General features: G+C 41.7%; 1 protein-coding gene across 1 annotated transcript in view; it reads left to right on the plus strand.

Moving 5' to 3' along the window:
• MYT1 (myelin transcription factor 1) overlaps positions 1-22190 on the plus strand; it is a 106390-nt gene extending 84200 nt beyond the window's left edge. The window contains exons 17-24 of the mRNA XM_067554082.1: positions 100-168; positions 6979-7041; positions 7605-7688; positions 15791-16012; positions 16618-16709; positions 19217-19320; positions 19997-20140; positions 22050-22190. Coding sequence (XP_067410183.1) covers positions 100-168; positions 6979-7041; positions 7605-7688; positions 15791-16012; positions 16618-16709; positions 19217-19320; positions 19997-20140; positions 22050-22190 — 919 coding nt within the window. The remainder of the gene's footprint in view (positions 1-99; positions 169-6978; positions 7042-7604; positions 7689-15790; positions 16013-16617; positions 16710-19216; positions 19321-19996; positions 20141-22049) is intronic.
• Positions 22191-23132: the final 942 nt, after the last annotated feature.

The following is a 23132-nucleotide window of genomic DNA, read 5'->3' on the forward strand; positions in this document are numbered from 1 at the left end:
TTGGTTCTATTTCCTTCTCCCTTTCCTTCGCCCTTCCCCTCTTTCTCCTAATTTTTTTCTGGGGGGGCTTATCCAGATATTCCATCTCTTCTCTTTCAGCCTTTCTGGTTGTCCTCTTGCTGACAAGAGCCTCAGAAACCTCATGGCTGCCCACTCTGCTGACCTCAAGTATGTTTGCACTAAACTCAGATCTCCTTTTTTCTTCCTTGTGCTATGCTCTTGCTTTCCCCTTCCCCCTCATCTTTAGAAAACCCAATCAAAATCTGTCTGCATGGATCTCCAGTGTGTGAGACAAACATCTTCCCATGGCTTGGGGAGGGGAGAACGGTTAGGGTGGGCTCCTGGTCCATTACTTGGACTCCTAGGCTTTGTGCTAATACAAATAATAAATTAGAATATTATTAATAAGATAAGAGCCTCAGTGCTCAGAAAGTCTCATTATGAAAGATGAAGTTCCATGAAGATGGTCAGATGGTTTTAATGCCGGGCAGATTTTTGTTGACCGCAGTGGAAATAGCGGTTTTCTTTTCATTCCGTGTCTCCTTCTGAGCACCTGTGGCCTATGTAACATTATTATCTTTAGCCTAAAACATTTTATATTGTGCCATAGATTAATACAAAACCTAGGTAAAGGCACATTCCTTATTGATGTATTGTACAAGATCGCTGCTGGTAAAATACTTGTTGCCCATCAGTATCAGAAGGAAGCCAGCTCTTTGCAAGTAACCCGAGAGCCCAATTATGTGCAAAATTTTGGGCATGGTTCATTACCAAATGGGAGATATTTCCATTCCTTTCAATGGGAATTTGATTTGAGAGACAGAGCCGAAGCACTATCCTTCATAGGGCAGATTCTCAGCAGCTGCAAATAGGCACAGTTCCATCAAAGTCAATTACATGGCCCAAAGCATTTCATTAGAATTAAGATTTGCACTGTTGCCCTATATGATCCTGAACCAAGAAATCCATCTTCGAAATCTGCATACAACTCTACTCTACCAGTTGGTTTCACCCCACCTAGATCCTGTTATTACCCTTGATGGAGCTAAACTGAGTTACGCAAAGTGAGGGTCTGGCTCATATTCTTTAATAAAGGTCCAAATGCTTATAGGAGAGTTTCTCAAACTTTGTCATAACTTCCCTTCTCTAAGGAAAATTCAGGCCAAAGCCATAGACTTTTTTTTTCCCCTCCAATGGTGTGGCAGGATACTTAATATCCCCCCCCAAAACACATGGAAAACAAAGGGCTGTGAATCATTATTCTATATATATTAGATGGAGGCAGTCCATCCGTTTGCTTTCTTGTAGGTTGATTTTCACTTCAAATTCAGCAAAAGCAGTAAAGTTTTCTGCGCACTATTTGGTGGATATTATAATAATTGTTATTATTATTTGAATTTGTGTTGCAGTAACACACAGAGGGCTCAGCTGAGAGAGACCTCATTGTGCAAGGCCTTTTACAGGCACATAGCAAAAGACTGTCTCTGCCCCAGCAGAGCTCACCATCTAAACAGACAAGACAGATAGGGTAGGAGGGGAAACAGAAGAATGGACAAATTACTTCCATTTTCAAAGATCACATAGATGGTGAGTGGTACAGCGGAGAATCAAACCCCTGTCTCCTGTCTATTACGCCGCCTCCCAATAGACAATTTAGTAAGGGAGGGCTGATTTGAAATTTTCGCATTTAAACTTTTTTTTTTTTAAATGGAAAATTGGGTTTTCAACTCACTGAAATTTAAAAAATGTCTACTCTTCAGTGGAAAAATCGAAAACCGACCGTTTTAGTTTTTCAGTGAAAATTCAGAGTTTTCCATAGAGGGAGGAAAAACCTATTTTCCAACCAAATCTACAATTCCCAGATTCCTATATAATTCCCAGAAAGCTCCTTACTTCTGCAGAGGTATAGCCTACTTCTCTCCCTTCCCACACTAATGAATGCTGTGCCTTCTTTAACGTCTGGTCAGCTATGTATTCATCCTTACCTGTTTAAAAACCTCTAAATGTGCTAGTTAAGAAATATTGAGAGGCTTAGCAAATATTCAGGTGTGTCTTTGGTTGAATGCATTATTGACTCAGGATTATCAGGCTCTTCACAATCACTCCCCCCCACTTCTGATCCTACGGTACCAAATTTCCAAAAATGGCTGCCCAGCATGTGTCTGCACAAACAACTATAGCAAAACTGAGTTTATGTGAGCATGTGCAACACGCGTGAGGCATATGAGCACGTGCAAATTGGTCAATTGTATATAAGCAGCCATTTGTGTCCAACAAATACTATTACCGCTTGCACTTGCAAATAGTTTTATAGTTGGTGTCTGAGGCTTAAGTGGTAAAACGTGATCTTATGTCACGTTAAAAATTAAAGTTATTACAACCCAGGGGAGTCTTCCATAGCCAGACTGGTGTAATTCCTTTCTCTTTGCATTTTTCCTCATGTCTGTACAGCTTTTGGGGCCTCTTCCAGAAGTGCCAAGTTAAAAATAGGGACGTGGCTTTTAACTGCACTGAAATACTTTGGGCCAGGAATGCTTAATGAAGGGACAGGAGGGGAAAATGGTAAATATTTTATTCAAAAACCCAGAGACTGTCCTACCTAATTAGGGATGTTAGGTATGTACAGCTGTAGCTGTGTTACTAGCATGGTATTAAAAGCTATTCTCTCCCCTTAACAAAAAAACTGCCATACTCAAAATACTACTCTTTATATACCACAGTGGAATCGTGAATCTGAAATTTGTTTCCTCGTGGAATTGTTTTTTCATCATAAGGTAGGGGTGGGTAAAAGCAGTTTGGATAAAATAAGAACTGAGCTGAAACATGGAACTAAATCAAATTCAAACCTTTTCTGAGATTTGAAAAAGTTTTGCTTGTGGTGTTTTTTGGGGTTTTTTTTGTTTTGGTTTTTTTTACATATGTTTCTCTGCCTTGACATTTGCCTATGACATTTTCCCTTTAGTTTGGGTAGTTCTGGAAGTGGAAACGCCCATATAAAATGGAAGGGGAAAATGACTATCTACATCACAGAGGTATCGGGAGGTTGAATTAGTTAATGTTAATACACTGTTATGTAGATGGAAAGCACAGTATCTACATGGTCGGTGCTAAGTACAGTTACATGTACGTTACAGATCCTATTTTTTTTTAAAGAATACTTCAAGAGATCTTTATTTAACCAATATCCCTCCATGTTTTATATAGTAGCCCAAAGAATGACTAGACTGCTAAGAAATCTTAACATCTATTAGGAACCCTGACCACATTTGCTGTGGCTCAGCAAAAAGATATTGACTGCAGGTGTTTCTGAAACTGTAGTTTATTCAGAAAATTTGTTGATCAATGGGCACCCCAAACTGACAATTTTCACCTGAACCCATTAATGGTCTGGTGCTAACTCTGTACCCCAACCTGTGATACACACCAGAGGAATCCTGGCTAGCACTAAGTCTCCAACTCTTCTACTACTATTATTTGTCTATGCTTCTATACTGGTTTAGCACATTTATAAAAGGGGAAAATAAATTCCAAAGATATTACTGATATTGTAGTGTCACTTTTTCACAATTTAGGAGTTAATATCTCAGTGATATAAAATTAGCTGCAGGTCTGGGTCAGTGATGAAAATTAAAAATAAAAATCAGATAATTCTTTTCACCTTTTTAAAGGTACTGAAAGGCAAGAATGAATTAGAAGTTAGTGTTTTATTTATATATATATAAATATATATAAGAGAGAGAGAATCCTAGAACTACAAAGAAATAGCTCTACTTTCAGATTTGAAAATGCATAAGATCCTGGTGTCCTATAGTCTTCAAGACCTATATTTTGAAAGCTGTCCAAAGGATTTGGACATTCAAATCCCAGCTTGATTGAAAAAGGTCAAATTTTGAAATTTTCTGACAAAAACAGGGATAAAATTTTCACACAAAGTTTTTTGTATTTTTCCAACCAGCTCTAGTCCAAATCCTTAGACAGCTTTCAAAATCTCAGCTCTAGTTCATCTGGACACCTGTAGAAAAGGTATATGAAAGGCATTCCCAATATTTATTGTGAGGTCATGTAACTTTAATCATGGTAGATTCCACACCGACACCCAAATGTATTGCCTATAAGCCACAGATGTACATCACAGTAGTAGGCAAACACTGAATTGTTGACTGTGTGGGATGTGACTATGTAGCTGTGTCCATAATAGAATGGGATCTGGGGTCACACTCACATCTGTTACAAGTTTGAGCATTATTTTATTGTTGGAGATATTTAAATAGCTGGGTGTTTAGGGATGAAAACTCCCATTGGGTTCAGTCACACAGGACCAGGCCCTGCTACATTAAAAAGAAGGGACCAAGAAAATGTCCAACCAGTGTAGCAAGGTTCACTCAATACGAGTAAACGGTAAGAAGAATGGTTCACAGTCTAAGGGTTTGTCTACCCTGAGGATGTGACCCAATCACACCCACCAGGGTAACCTAGTGTAGACAGGCAAAGCCACTACAAGCTGTAGTTAGTAGTGGTGCAACCTACACTGGCTGAACTAGGTGAGGAGTGCTGCACTAGTGTAAATTGTGGCTTATAGTGCTCTGCCTGCCTACACTAGGAATAGTATCTACATCTGTAGTTAGCCACCAGTGATTGTGATCTCTAGGGTAGCATGCTCGCGCTCTCTCTCTCTCTCTCTCTGATATTGAATCTCCCATTGAAATGAATGGCAAACCTCCAGTTCATTTCACATATCCCCAGTGAGTTCTCATTCAGATACTGAAATTTGACGCAAAACTTTTGCTAGCTAATTTGCAGGCTGGCATGCAGGTAAAGCACTTCCTCTGCTAAAGCTACTCACATCTTTTGTGTGTCCCCATGACAACTTTTATGTCGGCAGAATTACCTACAACATTCACAGCGGAGCTTTCTGCTCATCATAGTTCATATTCCGACACTTTTCACTGCTTCCACGGCCTTAATTACTTAGTGTTTAACTTGCTCAATTATCTCTTGCTTGGTAACAGTTTAAACCAATGCCGGCTTTCATGCCATTTTAAATGATCACAGAAAGGTTGAGAAATGAGCTGCATTGATGTGCTCTTATTTTTTTCCTTTCATGCTTTAATTTCATTTATGTGTTTGAATGTTGGATGTTGTACCTGCAGATAAGATACAGCAGGCAAAACCCGAGCATAAATGCACAGCCAATCATTTCTTTATAACTTATATAGGATCACAAAGGATTTGCAGAATTGCAATGTTAAAAAATAAGTGAATAAACTCACGATGCCCCATGTGAAGTGACTTGGGCTACAGCATAGGTTGATATAACTTAGTCGCTCGGGGTGTGAATATGCCACCCCCTGAGCAACTTTAAGTTACACTGATCTAACCGTGAGTGTAGATGGTGCTATGTCGGTGGGAGAGCTCTTTGGGGGTGGATTAATTAAGTCAACGGGAAAGCTCACTCCCATCTGCTCTAGCAGCTGCATCAGGGAAAGTCCTTTAGTGCAGCCATAGCCTCCTAGTGAGAAAGATTCCACAGACAAAAGCAACTGGGACCCTGAGTGCCAGTATTACCAGAAAGGAGAAGGACTGAATGAGCATGGAGACTGAATTAGTCTTTCTCCTCTAGATAAGGTCCCGTCAGACCAGGGATAAGGCACAGTCACAATCAGATGGTCTTGTGGTTAAGTCGTGGGACTGGGATTTAGGGGATCTGGATTCCTGGCTCTTCCACAGAATAACCATGGACAAATTACTTGACTTCCTTGGTTCCCCATTTGTAGAATGGGGACAATAACGTTTCCTTGCCTCCTGGTGGCAACATGAAGCTAAATGCATTGGCATTTGTGAAGTGTTCAGATGCTCTGGTGATGAGCGCATACACAAGATGATAAATAAATAAAAATGACAATTAGATTACAGTAGTGAGAACTTGTAAAGTGAGGGCTGCAACTGTGCCTGTTCTGTGTATGAACTTCAGTCTCCAGAGTTGTCAGTCCTGAGCTGAGACCTACTTGTCAACCTCTTCCTGGCACTGGCTGGCCAAGATGGTCATCTACCAATCCACAAGAAGAGAACCTGGCAGGGAGGTTTTTTGTCTATGGGACATACTTCCATTCCCTGATCTTTTTCATATCCTCTGGGTGGCATCCACAGGCTTCTTGTACTCCTTCACTGAGCAGTGGGTGCTATCCTGGGCTCTCTGCTTAGAGTTCCCATCCAATACCCTTGTTTTGAACCTTGTATCATTTGTTATCCCATGGAGTCAGTTGTTTTCCGGGCTGTAGGACCTCTCCCTCACTTAAGGGGTGGGCTTTTTGTCCTAGGTGAATTTAGAACCACCCGCCAAGAATTCATATAGGCCTGGTCTGAGACCTTCTTGTCAACCTTGCCTTCCATCAATCCAGGAGGAGGGAAGCTTGATGGGGAGGTTCTGTGTAGCTTTGAGATTTTTTTTCTAGTCCCTTGTACATGCATAGACCTGAGTAGAGTTATTCTGGGTGGTATCCACTGACTCCTTAGGTTCTTTCTTGCAGCAGTGTCCAAGGTTCTCTGCTCACTCTCCGATTCCCTTATATTCACCCTATGACCTGTACCCCCATCACTGTTAGTTTTTTGTCCCCGGCCCCTCCATCAATTGATTCCTGGATTCTGTGGCCCTTCCCACACCTAAAGAGAGGCAGGCCTTCTGTTTTGGTCTCCACCCACCGATCCCAGTCATCAAATAGGCCTGAACTTTTCACTTTATTTTTGTTTAAATCGTACAGCGCTATCCACCCATTTTCAGATAGTTTCCGTTTGGATTTGTGGTGTGAACAATATGGATTGGGCATTATTACAAACTATTTTGGGGGGGCTGGAGGGAAGGCAAGAGAGAGATGTGTCCAGGTTGATGCTCTTCCTTTAAAATGAGATGTCCAAAGGTTTCCTTCACTCAATCTGCCAACCCCAAGTCCTTGCTAATCCCTGCTTCCCATTCTTCCTCAGGTGCCCAACTCCTGGATGTGATGGTTCTGGTCACATAACAGGAAATTATGCATCACATAGGAGGTAAGGTCTTCATTGAAATTATTTTATTCCATGGCCTCTTTTTTTATTTTTTTCCTCTGTAGTGGGCAGAGTTGTAAAGTTCTGAATAAAACATTAATGTTACTGACAACTGAAGCCTATTTTCGTCTCTTTAATCTGACTTTTTTTTTTTTTTGATGTTTCCAGCATTTGATTAGAAGCTCTCTTCAGCAGAATAAAAGACAAAGGGTCAGATTTTAGCTGATGAAATGTTCCTGTTAATAATGCTGCCTATTTATGACTTCTATTATGACTTTAGAACATTAATAGAAGAGATCTAAGCCTTCTGTTTCAACAATTCCATTAAACATTGCAGTCTGTTAACAGATATCTTCTTATCTAGACACCATTAATTACTATCCATCTCCCTCAAAATATGCTGCCTTTTTTTTTTTCCTCCTCACTTTTCCTCATGATGTGAGGCTCCGAAACAAGCGAGATCAAAACACTACAGTAAATTCAAGGGAAAGATGAGTCAGGCAGGGGAATATTAGAAGCGGTAATTCTACCAATGAGACAGGCCTTTCTTCTCTTTTTAAACATAGTCTGTCAGGCTGCCCCCGTGCCAAGAAAAGTGGCATCAAGATAACCCCCACGAAAGATGACAAAGAAGACCCGGAGCTGATGAAGTAAGTCCGGAGGAAGTTCCTGAGTAGATTCTTTCAGGATCTGGAAACTGATCACTTTCAATAAATCATACAGCATTACACAGATTTACACACATGTAACTTTACACCATGTGAGTAGCCCATTGATGTCAATGCAAATTCTCGCTGTTTCTAATGTGAAGCATGTGCGTAAGTCTTTGCAGACTCAAGACCTTCATTTGTAGGGGTGATTGGGGAGGGGGGTAGAAATTTTAAAATATTTTCCTTTTTTTTTTTTTTTCCTGTTCTTCCCCACAATCCAAAATGTTGTTGAAATTTTGAAATCTGAATTTTTACTGGTTCTAAAGTTGGCAAAAAAAAAATAAATAAAAATGGGGAGGGGGGATTTGTGGTCAGTATTTCCCACTTACTTTCCAAATTTGAAATGTAGAAATTTTTTCACCAGCTCAATTTAGTAATTTTCTGCCACACCTGTTCTTGTAATAGTTTGTAAAGAAATTGCTACTATTATAATTGACCAGACAGAGTTTCTACCTCAAGAGACAAATCTGAAATTGTTATATCAGAATGACCCTAAAACCAGCTGTTTCAGAACCCCGCAACCTTTCTGTGGGAACCTGGCAGTGCAGAGGCAGATGAAAATAATAATGAGGAAAATAATGATGAGCGAAAACTTTTCAAACCTCTAAACCAGTTTTTGAAAAATTCGTGTGTTGCCAACTCTCTCTTGATTTTTATCACTGTGCTCATGACATTTGGAGGGTTTTTTTTCATTATTATTATTTCTAAGCCTCAACTTCTAGATTTGATTATGAGACAATCTCAGCTTTTAGTTTTTTAAAAGTAAGTTTCTAGCTATTGTGGTTGCGGAAAAAGTTTGAAAACATAATCCAGGTGTACCCTAAGATCTCACAAATTGGAAGGCAAATAAAAAGCACCTTCACTTTTTTCATTTTAAAAAATTCTCCTGATTAAGACAATCTCATGGATTGGATGGGCCCGAATCATGATTTTTGAATACATGGGATTGATAATACTGTATTTTAGCCAAACTGTATTTTATTTTATTCAACTCTAAATGGAACCACCCAAAATGGGCATATTTTCTCTTGGGCTGAGTTCTGGCTTTTCTTTTTGTGGGTATAAAGTTTGTCCTTTCAACATATATTGCAGGTGAGTAAATCTGAGTATTTGTGCCTCTATGTTTCCAATTTCTGCCCTCAATCAGGTTGATAAATTATCAATTTGTGCTCCCTCTTCAACTGCAGGTGACAGTTCTCTGTCATGAACAGGGAAAATGGCATATTGCTACTACCCAACGGGTGTCCATGATAAATAGAGATGCAATAACTGATAGAAAGGGCATTTAAAAACTAGATGATATTTGAGCCAACTGCTCTGTTCTTAGTCTTCAATCCATATGAAGAGAAGCATTTGGTTAAATGAACTGTGTGCAAATTAGCAGGAGTTTATTAAAAATTAAGCAACCTCTTCTAAAATCTTCAGAAAAATCCTTTTTGACATAAATGTTCTAAATTGCTAAGGAAAAAACAGACAATCCATAATCTGATTCCATTAACCAAAGGCACACAGAGAGGAGTGAAAATCGAAAGACTACACTGGCAAAATGCTGACTGTCAGTTTTGGCCCTATAAGCGCAACTGGCTATCAGCTATGCCACGTGTCCCATTTTGTTGAAACGTTGACTTTCTCTGAGCTAGTTCCATAAGATCTAAAATCGGGCTGAAGCTGCGTGAGTGAAGACACAGGAAATTCAAATGAAGGCAGAATTGTGGGCAAAGTCTGCATAGGAAGCACAGTATAAAGGCTCCACTCTATGCCTATGAAGCTTACATACACCCACAAATATACAGAAAGAATAGATCACACAACAGTAAAAAGGAGAAAGAGGTCCTTGGTTGGACCGTCGCATCCTTTTGCAGTTGCTGTGCATGTGTGCACACACTCCCATGTGCGCGCACACATGTACACACTTCGTGACATCAGCGCTAAGGCCCTACTTACCTTGCGATACTTCGGAAATTGCAAAAGCCGCAATACTTGGCTTCCACTGCAGTCTCGACGGTGGGAGCCCCCGCTGTCAGCCCCAGCTCCCAGTTCTCAGCCCCGGGCGACTGACAGCGGGCATCCCCATGTTCCCGTTCTCAGCCCTGGGCCCCCACGCTCAGTCCTGAGAGGCTGATCGCGGAAGCCCCTGCTCTGAGCCGCAGGCGACCGACCGCAGAAAATTGCGGGAAAGTAATAATGGACTTTATTACCGCAAATACTTTTCTACGGTTTTCCATGGCTTGTCCGCAGCTCAGGCACAATTTTTTGACAATCATCCTGCAATTCAAGTAGGGCCTTAGTCACAGCTGAAATAACTCCGATAGAAGAGCTGCTTGGAAACCAGAAATTCTGGTACGGGGGTAATTTTGACATTTTGGGGGGGGGGAGGGGGAAATTGCTCTGAATCAGAACAAAGAGCTTTTCTAACAAAAGCCCCGTGGAGTAGGAGAGTAAGTATGTATTACACCACTTTTTACAGGTAAGGAAACTAAGGCAGGGAAGTTAAGGGACTTGCAGACAGAGCTGGGCTTTTACGTGCTGGATAGAATATTTCACTCAAATGAAATGATGGCGGAAGACTCAAGACTCTCCTCCCCAGAGTTGGCCCTCCAATCCACAGGCCGAGCAGCTCATCTGCATTTGCAAATATGCCCTCCTGTGTAAGGGTAGCCCAGGCCCAGGAACACCCCAGGGCTCCATGCTTCTCCATTGCTCCTGGGGGAGACCAGTAGCAAATTACTGCACCATGCCTCCCCTGCCAGCTGCATGTTGTTTGAGGACAGAGCTGAGCCCAGCCTTTCCATGTCCCTCCCCTGCTTGGCAAGAGGAGGAGCAGGCATGCATAGCTGAGGCCCAGGAAGGCCATGCAGGGCTGTAAAGGGAAGTGAGATTCTCCCTTATGCCACTGTGTGGACTTCGCTAACTGTCCCTCAGTTATTAGCATGTGGGAATGGCAGACAGAATAGAGGGAGCCCATCTGAGATGACTTGGGGGCAAAACAACAATAAGAGGAAATGATCCCTTTGTTGCCAAGTTACCCTAGTCCTTGGGAAGTTGGCATTTTGTCTTCTATAACAAGGTACACTCTGGTGAAGGTCCCAGCAGGTTTGCATTAAAGAGGCTTAACTGTAATTCCATTACTCCATCTGTGTACCAAAAGCCACTTGGAACTGATCCGAGTTTTGCACATTGCCACCGAGGAGAAAGCAATTTAGTCCCTGTTGTTTTGTTGCTCATCCTTCAAGTAATTTACTACAGATGTGATTGAACAGATCACCTCAACCTTCAGCCTCGCCGTGGCATAAAAAGAAAACGGAGAATGGCTGCCTAATTGATCAGCCATTACTAACACTTCAGTTAAATTAAAAAAAAAAAAAAAAAAAAAATCCAAGCCAGCTGTTTTGCGCAATAAGGCTCTGGTTTATTTTTTTACAATAACAGTGTAATGCAAGTTAATTTAACAGTGTAAAATATGTAACGGTTGGGCCATAGAGGCTGCATACTAAACACCGGGGGTTTTCTTTCTTTCTTTCTTTCTTCTCCCCTCCCCCACCGCGTTTACTCCTGAGGATTCAGTAATTTGCTTGTGATCATATAAAAGCAATGCTGTTATGAATTTAGCAAGGTTCCTGCTGGCAGGGATATTATAAGTGAATTGTGCTGCATTTGCAGATAATTTGAAAAACGCTGATCTAGATTTTAATCATCTTGGAAAAAAAATGGGTGTATAGCTGCCTCCTCTGCTGTCAATTTCTTTTTATGCAATATAAAAATAATAAGGGTAATCATTTCATTGGTGAAATGTAGGTTGTGATTTTCAGGAACAGTTCAGTGGATATTTTGATAGGAATGCTTGAAATCCCTAATTACTCTCCTGAAGAGGATGAGCGGATTAGAGCTGTCATTTCCTACCTCCTTTTTTTATATGACATTGTCCCTTGAGCAATCAACTTTTAACTGTATTTATAATTGACTGGCATCTTTAAACAAATGCCAACCACAGCAGAAACCTTAGCAAATACAACGGGTTTTGTTGAATGACTGAATTTAGTTAGCATGCTCTTAGTCAATGAATTTGGAGAGTGAAGGGGGAAGAGATTCCTTTTTATGGTGGCACTTGTCCCCACAGCTACTAGTGTAAATTGTGCTAGCACTTCTATTATAAATCCCTACCTCCAGAACTTTATAACTGGCAATAAACATTTGCCAAAACAGGGCCTGCAGAAATGCCATAAGGTCACACAGCCAGGAGCAATGGCTAGTGATGTTATATTAAAAAATGTATACAAGTATCTCTTTAGCCTTTTAATTCTGTGTCAAAATAAAACCATGAGACCCCAATCCGAAAATCACACCTTTGTACCTGAGTGGGTCTGGCTGTGTGATGAAGGTCTAAATGAGAGATTGACTCCATTGAAATGTTTTTGTTTCCACAATACTAAAGTCGCTTTAAATAAATTACAATGATGCTAGTACATTCAATACCCCCTTGCCTTGACCTTTAGCAGAATTGTCAGCAACTATTGTTTAAATGTGCTTGTTTTGGGAAAAAGGGATTTAAAAGGCTGGATTTTGGGGCTAGAATGTCAGGTCTGATTAGTTGTAGCTATGTAAAACCAGGTGCCTGTTGGTTTCATGCTACCGTGGGGTCCATACGTTCATTCCATCACCTACAGGTAAAAAAGCCTACTTTGATGACTTCTCAGTCTTTGGAGTCATTGACGTAATCAAGACATATGTGGATTGAGAGCAAGATTGTGACTTGGGTTTATTTCTTCTGTTGGAGATTGAAAAAGATTATTGCTAATGTTCTCGGAAGGGATTTTCCTGTTACCCAGTTAATGGATGTACACCAAATATTTTGAACTCCCTTTTCTTCCTTCCACTCTTCAAGACAGGCCAGTCTTGTCCCAAATGTGATGAGTGGCTCAGGAGAAAGAGGGTCAAGCTGCAGGAGAACCTAATCTGGTGTGGCCACAGGGGCTCATGAATGCACACCAGGGCTAGGCTGCTATCCCACAAACACTAGAGTCTCCACGTGTAACACTAGCCTCTCGGCATTTTTAATCAATTTCTGTGTCCTGCAACTCTGCCTGCCTGTTTGTCAATTTAGTATGAATGAAGCATGTGAGTCTTTGCCTCCTGCTCTCCACCTATAAGGGGACAGAGAGGAGAAGGAAAGGAGGATGTAGTGAATTGAATTTGAGAGATGTGTTTTCCATCATCCACGCATGCACCCTCCATTTGTTCTCCAGCCTATCCACCCTGCAATTTGCCATACCACTCCTCCCTAGTTGTGATCCACTCTTGGCCAACTCCCCCAATAACACAAACTTACTCACCCAATAAATAAAAAAGTGTTTGGAAGGATCTTCCTCACACTTTCACCTCTAGGCTAACAGCAAATTTAAGTGCTCTTGGTTAATCTGTAATTTGCCCAAAAGTTTACAATCAGTGTATTAGATTAAAAATAAGGGGTTAGGGGACAACAATCACCAGGCTTTCACAATTGCACCCCATGAAAATTTGCCTAATATCGATTTTGTGTTTGTAAAACTGACGCATTGGCAAATTTTCCATTGCAGTTGAGAAGATACACCATAACTGTGCCCTTTTCATTGATGCCTTACATTTAAACACTAATTTATTCTATAAAAACAAACTAGAGCAGCCAATCAAAGTAAACACTAAAATGTATTTAAACATAAGTTACGGTCAGGAGAAGGAGAAGCCAGAGCCTTCATCGATGTCTTTCTCTCTGTCCCAGACTCATGTTATTCCCCAGGTCCCCCATCTCTGAGCTTAAATGTCACTTTCTCTGAGTGCCAAAAGCCTCACTGAAAGCAGAGGTTGATGTGTGATGATCACTAGCCACGAGTACGTGATGTGATGTTCATTCTGAGCTCTGCGTTGCTGTCCGTCTATATACAGGGTAGCCAAACAGTTTGGGCATTAAGGCCACCCAGTCATTATAAATTGATGCTCTGGGCCCACAGTTGTCGGGGCTGCTGCTCTGCTCTTATCTACACATTGCACTGCCTCAGGCCACCACTTCTTTGCCTGCCTGTCCATTGCAGTTCTTCTCATATGTTCCCTCCGCTCACAAAGCTCTCCATTATTTATGCTTTGTGCTGGACACATCCCCTGCTCCTGTTACGCTTTATCCTTGGCACCAGAAGGAGCCAGTGTAAGTAAATGGCTGATTCTTGGCTACTGCCTCTGGAGCTGCTGCTGTCCGGAGGGCCACATGTGTCAGAATCTCTACAGCACTATTGAGTTATGCACCAGGGCTGCATGAGGAAAGCTCGTGATACACATGGAGTAGCCTCCAGAAGTCCCTTTGCTGTGTCAATATCTGTGGCGAGAGGACTGTAAAGCCTCGAGACAACAGCATTTAGGCCCCAACTCGGCAAAGGACTTAAACAGGGTGAGATTAAGGCCTGGGCCCCCCTCACTCCGGCAGGCAAGTGTTCACGACAGAATCTCAGCTTTCGTTTAAAAACAAGAGAATACGTTTCTCACCCTCGTGGTTGTGCAGAAAAGTCTGACGCGTGAACGGAGAGGAATCGATGCAGTGGTGTCTGCACAGCAGGAGGCAGCTGCTGGTGGGACACAGCCTGCCCAGTTTGTACGCTGCTCCACCCAAATGTGAGCAGAGGCGTAATACTGCTGGAGGGGCCTGGAGCATTGCTTCAGCACCCGAAATCCAGGACGGAGCTATGCTCCGTCACTTCAGAAAGCTATCCTCCAGCAGCTCTGCCGTGTCATCTTCTGAACTGCTTCCTGCTCATGCCCAGCTGGGCCAACATAGCCCCATGTCTAGCAGGGCCAGGGCCAGGGTGGGGCACTGTGGCAGGAGGGCCACACCTGCACATGGATGCGCATGTCACCTGACGCTGTGGCAGGCTCCTTTTGAGTCTGCGAGAGCCCACGGGCTGGAGTGGGGAGTCGGGTCCAGCCCCACAGGACAGGAGCTGCCGTTGTGGGGTGAGTGTGGGGCAGGCTTGCTCTCCAACGCCTCCCCTAGCCACCCTCCAGGCTTCCCCTCCACTCCAGGCCAGGATAGAGACTGCATAGTGACCCCTACACACACACGCCAGAGAGTTCATCTCGTGCACGCAGAAAGACCTTCCCCTGAGAGCTCGAAGTCTGGTCACTCCCTCCATCCCGATAAAGAGCTCCCTCCCAGCACGGACCCCTTATCCTGTGCAGGTGTCAAGGCAGCTCCTCAGCTTTCAGGGACCCGGCTGGATCTCATACCTGTGTTTCTCTCTTGAAGGCCATAGCAGTGTGTACCAGGGGGCAGACACTTGTTTAACCAGTTTAGTTTCTCCTATTCTTCCCTACCTCAGACCCAATGGGCTGGGTGGGTTTAGCCCATCCACCATATATTGAGCCCCAGTCAGATTTCTACTCCTCGCTACCCCAATTGCTGCAGAGAGCTTGAAAAGTATCTCGGAGAGGTGTGAACTGCCCCGTGCGTCTCAGGGATTTGTTAATTCCAAGCCCCATAGCTACAGAGGAAGGGCGGGGCAACATCACCCCTTGGAACACCCTAAGCAATTCTTCACCCTCCTTTGTATTTAGACTGGTGTAAATGGTGATGGAGCTGTGACCATTTACTCCAGCTGAGGATCCACCTGCTCCCGTTTAGATAAAGTTCAGATCCAGTGGCATGCCATCACTGTATGCAAGACATGCACTGCATGCCCCAGAATTAAAAAAACATGGTCCAGCTGGTGGATTTTGCCTGGCCCTTGGACGTGCCCTGAAGAACAAAATGGTGTCCTCCGCACTACATGACCTCGTGAGGTCACGCCACATGGAGGACACCACTTTGGACCGTGTAAGGCATGCAAGTGTAGAATTCCATGTCTTACTAACAACGTCTTGGCACGCCACAGTTTAGATGAGAACCTTGGCTTTGGACTGCTCACCTCAGAACCTTAGTTGGCTTTCCCTGTCACTAATTTTATCATGAGTGGGTTTGCGCCTTTAATATCCTGCTTGTTCCTATTTTCATCTTATAACTATTTGTAATTCTCTGTGGTTAGGTGTCCGGTTCCTGGCTGTGTTGGGCTTGGACACATCAGTGGCAAATATGCCTCTCATCGCAGTGCATCAGGGTGTCCTCTTGCAGCCCGCCGGCAGAAAGAAGGATCACTCAATGGCTCATCGTTTTCGTGGAAGTCATTGAAGAATGAGGGGCCTACTTGTCCGACCCCTGGCTGCGATGGCTCAGGTCATGCCAATGGAAGCTTTCTCACTCACAGAAGGTAATAACTGGGGGCACAGCAATGGTATGCACAACTATACTCCATAAATATACCAAGGCAACCTGACAACATTTATTGTCTTCCATCCTTTCTGGAGATGGTGGGCTGAAAATATTCAGACCTTCAGCCACAAAAATAGGCTGGAAAAATTCACATTTTTGGTCTGAGTTTTTGCCCAGTTTCTCACAAATTTGAAAGGGGTTTTCTCCAGCAAAACATTTAGTCATTTTGCTCTAGAAAATGGTGAAATCTGATTTGGGGCAAATTGTGAAAAATGATCATTTAATTGAATTAAATTAGCATGTTGGGGCATATTTTTGACACTTTAAAATGTCTTTGTTAGTCAGAGCTATCTGATAATCTGTCATGTCCACTCCTTTGGGGGATTTGCATTTTCTAATCGTTGCTCAACTAAAATTGCTCTTGCTTTATTGATGAGGATGATTGTGGTGTTATTCATAATGCAATTTCCGAACATTTAGTGTAAATGCTTTTAGAAATATCACTGCATGGCACAAACGCAGCCCAATGAGTGAACTCTCGTTGGGGACATAAACTCTCAGCGTCTATTGATGTTTATGAAACCCATTTTTACTTGCCTTTAGTCTGTCAGGGTGTCCAAGAGCTACTTTTGCTGGAAAGAAAGGAAAACTCTCAGGGGATGAAATTCTCAACACTAAATTCAGGACCAGCGATGGTAAGGATATTGCACTTGCTTGGTTTATCCTGCATATGTGTTTATAAGCTGATTATTTATGTATTGTATCCACACTGTATTATTATTAGAATCAGATGACTCATGCCAAAAAATTGCTAACTACTTTGCCAAATGTTATTGTTGTTGATGAATTATTGAAATAATTGTGTTCCCATCTGTTCTATATAGGCTTTTACACTGCACTCATGACTGTAGTATCTGAGCACCTGCCTGTAGTGCCTTATGCTACATGACTTCACATTTGTCACTTGTTTGTTCTGTCATATTCTTCCTGAGGGGAGAAGTGTGTGCAATGCAGTGTCTTGTTTTGGCAGGGTCTTAGGGTATTTTTTGTTTGTTTGGGGGCGTTTAGGATGGGCTGTTTGTTTGTTTGTTTTTTTTGTTTGACCAGCCATTGACACAGCAGAGAAATGCAAAAAAAATTATTTGGGACTCACTTCTGCCACCTTTTCTCATTTTCAGTAGCACTTCCTCACGCAATTAGTCCTGGTTGAATAAGGGTGTTACCTGTATGAATAAGGGTGGCAGAGTCAAGCTTTTGATGTACAATTTATTGAATAAATAACAGCAAAATTGGCAAATACATTTGACAATCTCTAATAATTATCAGCCTTTGATCATCAACCTATGAACTTGTCTTACTATAGCTATAGCCCTCGTATTTGTTCAATTCTCTCTCCCATGAAATGATCAGTTACATCGTTTATTTGCATGCTCACCCAATTTAGGGCTCAACACCATGAATGGGGTTGCTCAGTCTACCCTTGTCCTGCTATTTCTTCCTCAGGCCATGCTCTCATATTGTTGAAAATTGAGATTGTCCCAATTTTGTCTTTATGTTATCATAAAGATCAATGTCAGATCCACAGAGGTCACTGTCATAAAATACTTATTTAAAAACTAGAGGATACCTCCTTCCTGGCAGGTGCTGACAGTTAAATAGAGCTGATCAGATTATTCGGTATGAGTAAGGCCCTACTTAATTTGCAATATTGCAGAAATTGCAGATCCCGCAATATTATACTTCCACCGCAGTTTTGATTTTAATTAGCTTACTTTGCACGGTCCAAAATGTTGCATACATTTTGAGGTTTTCAACACTTGCTTTTTTTCCCATTAATACAATAGAATTCCATTTATCCAAGCTGAGAGCGGCTGTGGGTCAGGCTGTCAGATCCGCACATGGCCGAGGCTCCTGCCGTCAGCCCCCCGCATTAGTGACTGTAATAGAGTTGCAGCAAAATGTTTGGTTATCAAAATAATTACCAGGAATAACATAATACTTGTGTTTTTATGTTGTTCCAGAAATTTTTTTAAAAACCAATATGTCTTCTCTGGCTTTTCCAAATTACCGCAATTAATAAAGGTCCATTATTACTTTTCTGTGATTTTTCCATGTCTTGTCCACAACTCAGCCACAATTATTTGACAATCATCTCATAGTTCAGCTAGGGCCTTAACTATGAGTGATATTTGTTATGAATTTAGCTCCATTTTTAGCAAATCACTGGCAAACCCATTCTGATTTCTGAGCATTTATTCATTAGTCATTGTGTTCAGCACAGAGCAACAGCAAATAATTTTCAGCCTGCTGGCTTCTAGCAAACTGTTTGCTGTGACTATTCATTACTCGTGTTGTGAAATTGGTTGTCTAAAACACATGGTGTTGTTGCTGCTCCCGGACTAGATGATTGAAAGTTAAGAAAAGGAGTATGACAAACAATGAGTTTCCTTTGTGACTTTTCAGATGAAAAATAGTCCGTGCCAGAATCCATAAAACTTTCAAGAATTCACAGACGTTTTCACAAATTCCTTCTAATTTTTCAAATACTCTCACATCCTTTGGGCGACTGTCACAAAAATATTTTCAGATCAGGACTTTTGTTGTTGGTTTATTGGTTTACTATTTGACCAAGCCCTCCTAGTATACTATTATTATACTAATACTAAGTACTGTACTATACTTCCTCCTTTTTGATCTAACAAAATTCGACATAGTTCTCGAAATATTGCCCTAATTTATACTTCACATAGTTTATTACTAAAACACATTATCCCTTGAAACGAGATCCTCGCAAATTCAGACTGTACACAGTTCAAACTAGCAGCATGCAGAGCAGAACATACATCAGTTCTGAAGAGCTTGTGAATAAGAGAGGCTCTAGATGGAAGAATCCATTATCTGCTTTTGCTTTTACACATTATTATTATATTATTTATTATTAGTATTACTGTAGCACCTAGGAACTATTGATCTATGAGCATAATTAACCATGATGCCGTGGAACTTATAAAACCATGTGAAATGTGAACTCGCTTTAGATGTGGTGTTAGGAGGAATGTGAGCACCAGTGCTCTGGTGCGTACACAAAAGAGAGTCCCAAAGCAGGAGCCTGCATTCATCAGAAAAGCCTGCCTTCCTATTGCTTTTTCCTCATCTATGAATCAGAGCAGCAGGTGACTGTCTGCAATTTTCCCACCTGCAGTTTTAGAGAACGACGAAGAAATTAAGCTGTTAAACAAAGAGATTAGTGACCTGAATGAGTCCAACTCTGAGATGGAAGCTGCCATGGTGAAGCTGCAGTCACAGGTATGTGAGCGGGGACTCTTCTCAAGCTCTGTCATCCTGGAGCTTGAGCCAAAACTCATTGGAGTCAATGGAAAGTGGGAAGGAAAATCCTCAGCTGACCCTCCCAGGCAGATTTAGAAAGCAATGCAAAGTGACCTCACCAGAGGGCAGGATCTGCCTCATTGTCTTCCACTGATTTCCTAGGTACGTAAATGATTTGCAGTAACTTATCTTAGCGAAGTAAGTACAGAAGAGAAGGAAGTGTCATTAACATCAAACCCCTACTTAATTTCTTCTAATCACAATAACAACTTACAAGAATTCAGAGTGCCTATGAATTAAAGCTGTCTGGGGAGTGTTTTCCCCTCACCCCTTGTAGGAAAACTGGCAAAAATGGGAGAAAAATTGTCGACATTTTCAGTGGAAAATTTTGACTTTTCATCAAAAAATTTCAGCCAAAAACTGGGAGGGGAAAAAAAAAAGTAGTTTTCAGTTTTCCAATGAAAAATCATATCTGTTCCTGGAAAGCAGACTCCTTCCATGAAAACATTCATTTAGCTGAAAACCCAACTTTCCATCAGAAAACAGTTTGAAACAGAAAATCTTTGACCAACCCAAGCGTGTGCTATATGGAGGGGACAGGTTGAAGGAGAGGGTGAATCAGGTAAATAACTTTGCTGCACTTTTTGCTGTGCAGATATCCACCATGGAGAAGAACCTAAAGAACATTGAGGAGGAAAACAAAATCATAGAGGAACAGAATGAAGCCCTGTTCTTGGAGCTCTCAGGATTGAGCCAGGCCCTTATCCAAAGTCTTGCCAATATCCGCCTTCCACATATGGTAAGGAACCGTTTGATCATAACCACAGTGATCAAATGAGCAACACTAAAACCATTTTCATGATAGGGTTTACATTCAATTAAAGATTGTGGGAAATAACTAGAGATTATCTTCCTTTCGTAACATCAGTATCTATGCCGTATCTCTCAAGCATATATTGTTATCTTCCTTTTGTTGTCATTTTCTGCTGATCTCCCTTTGTATCTATTGTTCTGTCTCATTACATCTAGTGGCTAAATCAGAAAATAGGGACTTTATCAAGAGCGCACAGCGCCTTTTAGACTTAGACAGTACAAGCAGAGATCAGGAGGGATTCGATTTCAACTTCAGAAAGATCTTACTGCTCCTATTATAATGCAGGTAGTTTCAATTCAGTTTTGAATAGCTGGCAGCCAAAGAATAGCATCCTTAAAGAAAATGTATTTTCTTTAATTTAACAATGTCTAACAGCACACAGCATGTTGCCATAATGTTACTGCAAAATGAAAAGGCTACATTTAAAATAGAACAACCAAAAAGAGCTATTAATTACTTTCTCTCTGTTCCCAGGAAGTTAATTATTATTGTCTAAAACAAGTGTGTGTGTATGTGTGTGAGTTGGGGAGCAGATGGGGGAGGTGTCTGCAGATACCACAGACTTGCAGGATGATCATAGAAATGAGCTTTTGATTTATGGAATGAGCTTTCCCATCACCTTTTTCAGTATTCTTTTCACCAAGGTTTGTATTTAAAATTAGGCTGGTTGGGTACTATCTACTTCTGCGGTAGAGACTTTCCTTGACTAATACTTTCAGGCAGTATTCACTCAGTTCTCCAGCTGGTGCAAAACTATTAATTGAATTGGCTCTTTGATAGATAATAGTTAAATAAACCAATAAGCAAATACGTTTTTAATGTGTTCAGCCAGCTCCAATTCAAACAGTGTCCGAGATTTACACACTCCATATTTCTTTGTCTTTCTTTTCTTCCTCCTCCCTCTCTCTTCTTCTGTTTAATCTGATGTATCTATCTGGGCTTTTCATATGGTAACCCATCAGTGTAGTACAGGGATGGGCAAACTATGGCCTGAGGCCCCATACGGCCCATCTGAGCTTTTCATCAGGCCCTCCAGTTTAACCAGTGATCTGCGAGCTCCATTGAGGTAGTCCACAGAAAGGTTGCGGAAAAAGCTGTGCGGTGCAGCGGTGGCCACTCCTCCTCCCAGCCCTGCCCTCTTCTACCACATGGGCCTAGCAGCACCCTGGCCGGAGCACGGCAGCCACTTCCCCCTACCGGCCTTGCCCCTTCTCCCCGTGGTCTTCTCCCAGCACGTGGACCCAGCGGCGCCCAGACTGGAGCCGCTCTTGGAGCATTAATGGCCTGTCACACAATTTCTATACCCAGATGTGGCCCTCAGGCAAAAAGTTTGCCCACCCCTGGTGTAGTATCTAGACTAGTATGGTGACATGCTCCGGTTGGTACAGCATGACACTAGAATGTAGAAGACTTGGGTTCTAATCCTGACTCTTCTATGTCACCTTAGGCACGTTTCCACCTTTTGTCTCTCTTCTCTAAGCATCAGTCCTGTAAAGACTTACGTATGTGCTTAAATGTATACAGTGTTACTAGTCCCATTGCGGTGCGTGCATAAAGTTAAGCATGTCTTAAGTCTTTGCAGGATCACGCCTCAGATTGTAAACTCTTCTCAGCAGGGTCTGTCTCTCAATATGTACAGTGCTTAGCACAATGGGGCCCTGATCTTGTCTGAGATCCTCTACTTATGCTGCAATACAAATAATGATTAATAACAAATATTGATAATCTCAGCACCACCCCCATGAAAATTAAACACAATGTGTAGGCTCTTATTTTTCTTCCTCTCCTCCTCCTTTTTAACAATTATATTTTTGTTTTGTTTTATTGGATTCAGGAGCCAATCAGTGAACAGAACTTTGACGCTTATGTTAATACCCTTACCGACATGTACACCAATCAGGAGTGTTACCAGAACCCTGAGAACAGGGACCTGCTAGAAAGCATTAAACAGGCTGTCAAGGGAATTCAGGTCTAGTGCTGTGGGACAAAACAAATAAACAAACAAACTGTAAGAAGATGGAACCTTCACTCCGAGTATTCAGGTTTACAAGTTATGAAACTTGTCTTATGAATGAAAAAAGGACCAAAATTTAACCGAGAGGCCATTTACAAGAAGCAGAACTGAACTGAACTCCATGTTATCATTTACTTAACTTGGACCTTCTTGCAAAGAGTGGGATTTTCTACCCGTTCCAAGTGGTAGATGAGGATGGACGATGAGACACTACAATAGATTACAGGGCTTGGTTGCTGGTGAGATAACTCATCTTCATGAGTTGCCACGTTTTACTGGTGAGAAAGAAAGCATTGTAGCAGAGTTAATCCAAGGGTTAATACATTAGAAGAACAGGGTTTTGTCTGATTCAAGACTAGAATATGACTGGCTTAAACCCTCATGTTGTCTATGGTCATATGTCCAGATCACCTACTCATACATGAATTATGTTATATGTTACTGTAAATGAGAAGCTGGAGCTGCAGGCTACCTGTAAATCTGGATCTATGCTGGGCCTCCCACCCCCAAGGTATTCAGATCTCCACTGGGCGTGGGAACTTTTAAGTATTATAAAGTAGCTTATTTTTATTTTCTGAAGAGCAGTTCTGGATCTCCAGTGGAAAGCGCAATGGAAAAAAGGTTCTCAGGGAAGCTTTTGGAGTTTGCAACTACAGTATTCCTTTGTCTGTCTTTAAATATGAGAATAACTATTCTGAATAGACCAATACCAGATATTTCATATGGATGAATTCTACATGTGTCATGGTCCAGTGTATATGATTTTTTGGATGTCTATCGGCGGACAGTTCTGGTTCTTTTAATTATTGTGGTCATCATTACAGCAGTGCCGTGCTGCCAGTGCAGAGATCAGACATCAATGCCAGAGAAATGTTTAAGGTGATTATCAACAAAAAATGAAAG

This window comes from Emydura macquarii, unplaced genomic scaffold (genome assembly GCF_026122565.2).
Source record: "Emydura macquarii macquarii isolate MOO-44397 ecotype Brisbane River unplaced genomic scaffold, CSIRO-AGI_Emac_v2 contig_1483, whole genome shotgun sequence".
In the NCBI taxonomy this organism is placed as follows: Eukaryota; Metazoa; Chordata; order Testudines; family Chelidae; genus Emydura; species Emydura macquarii.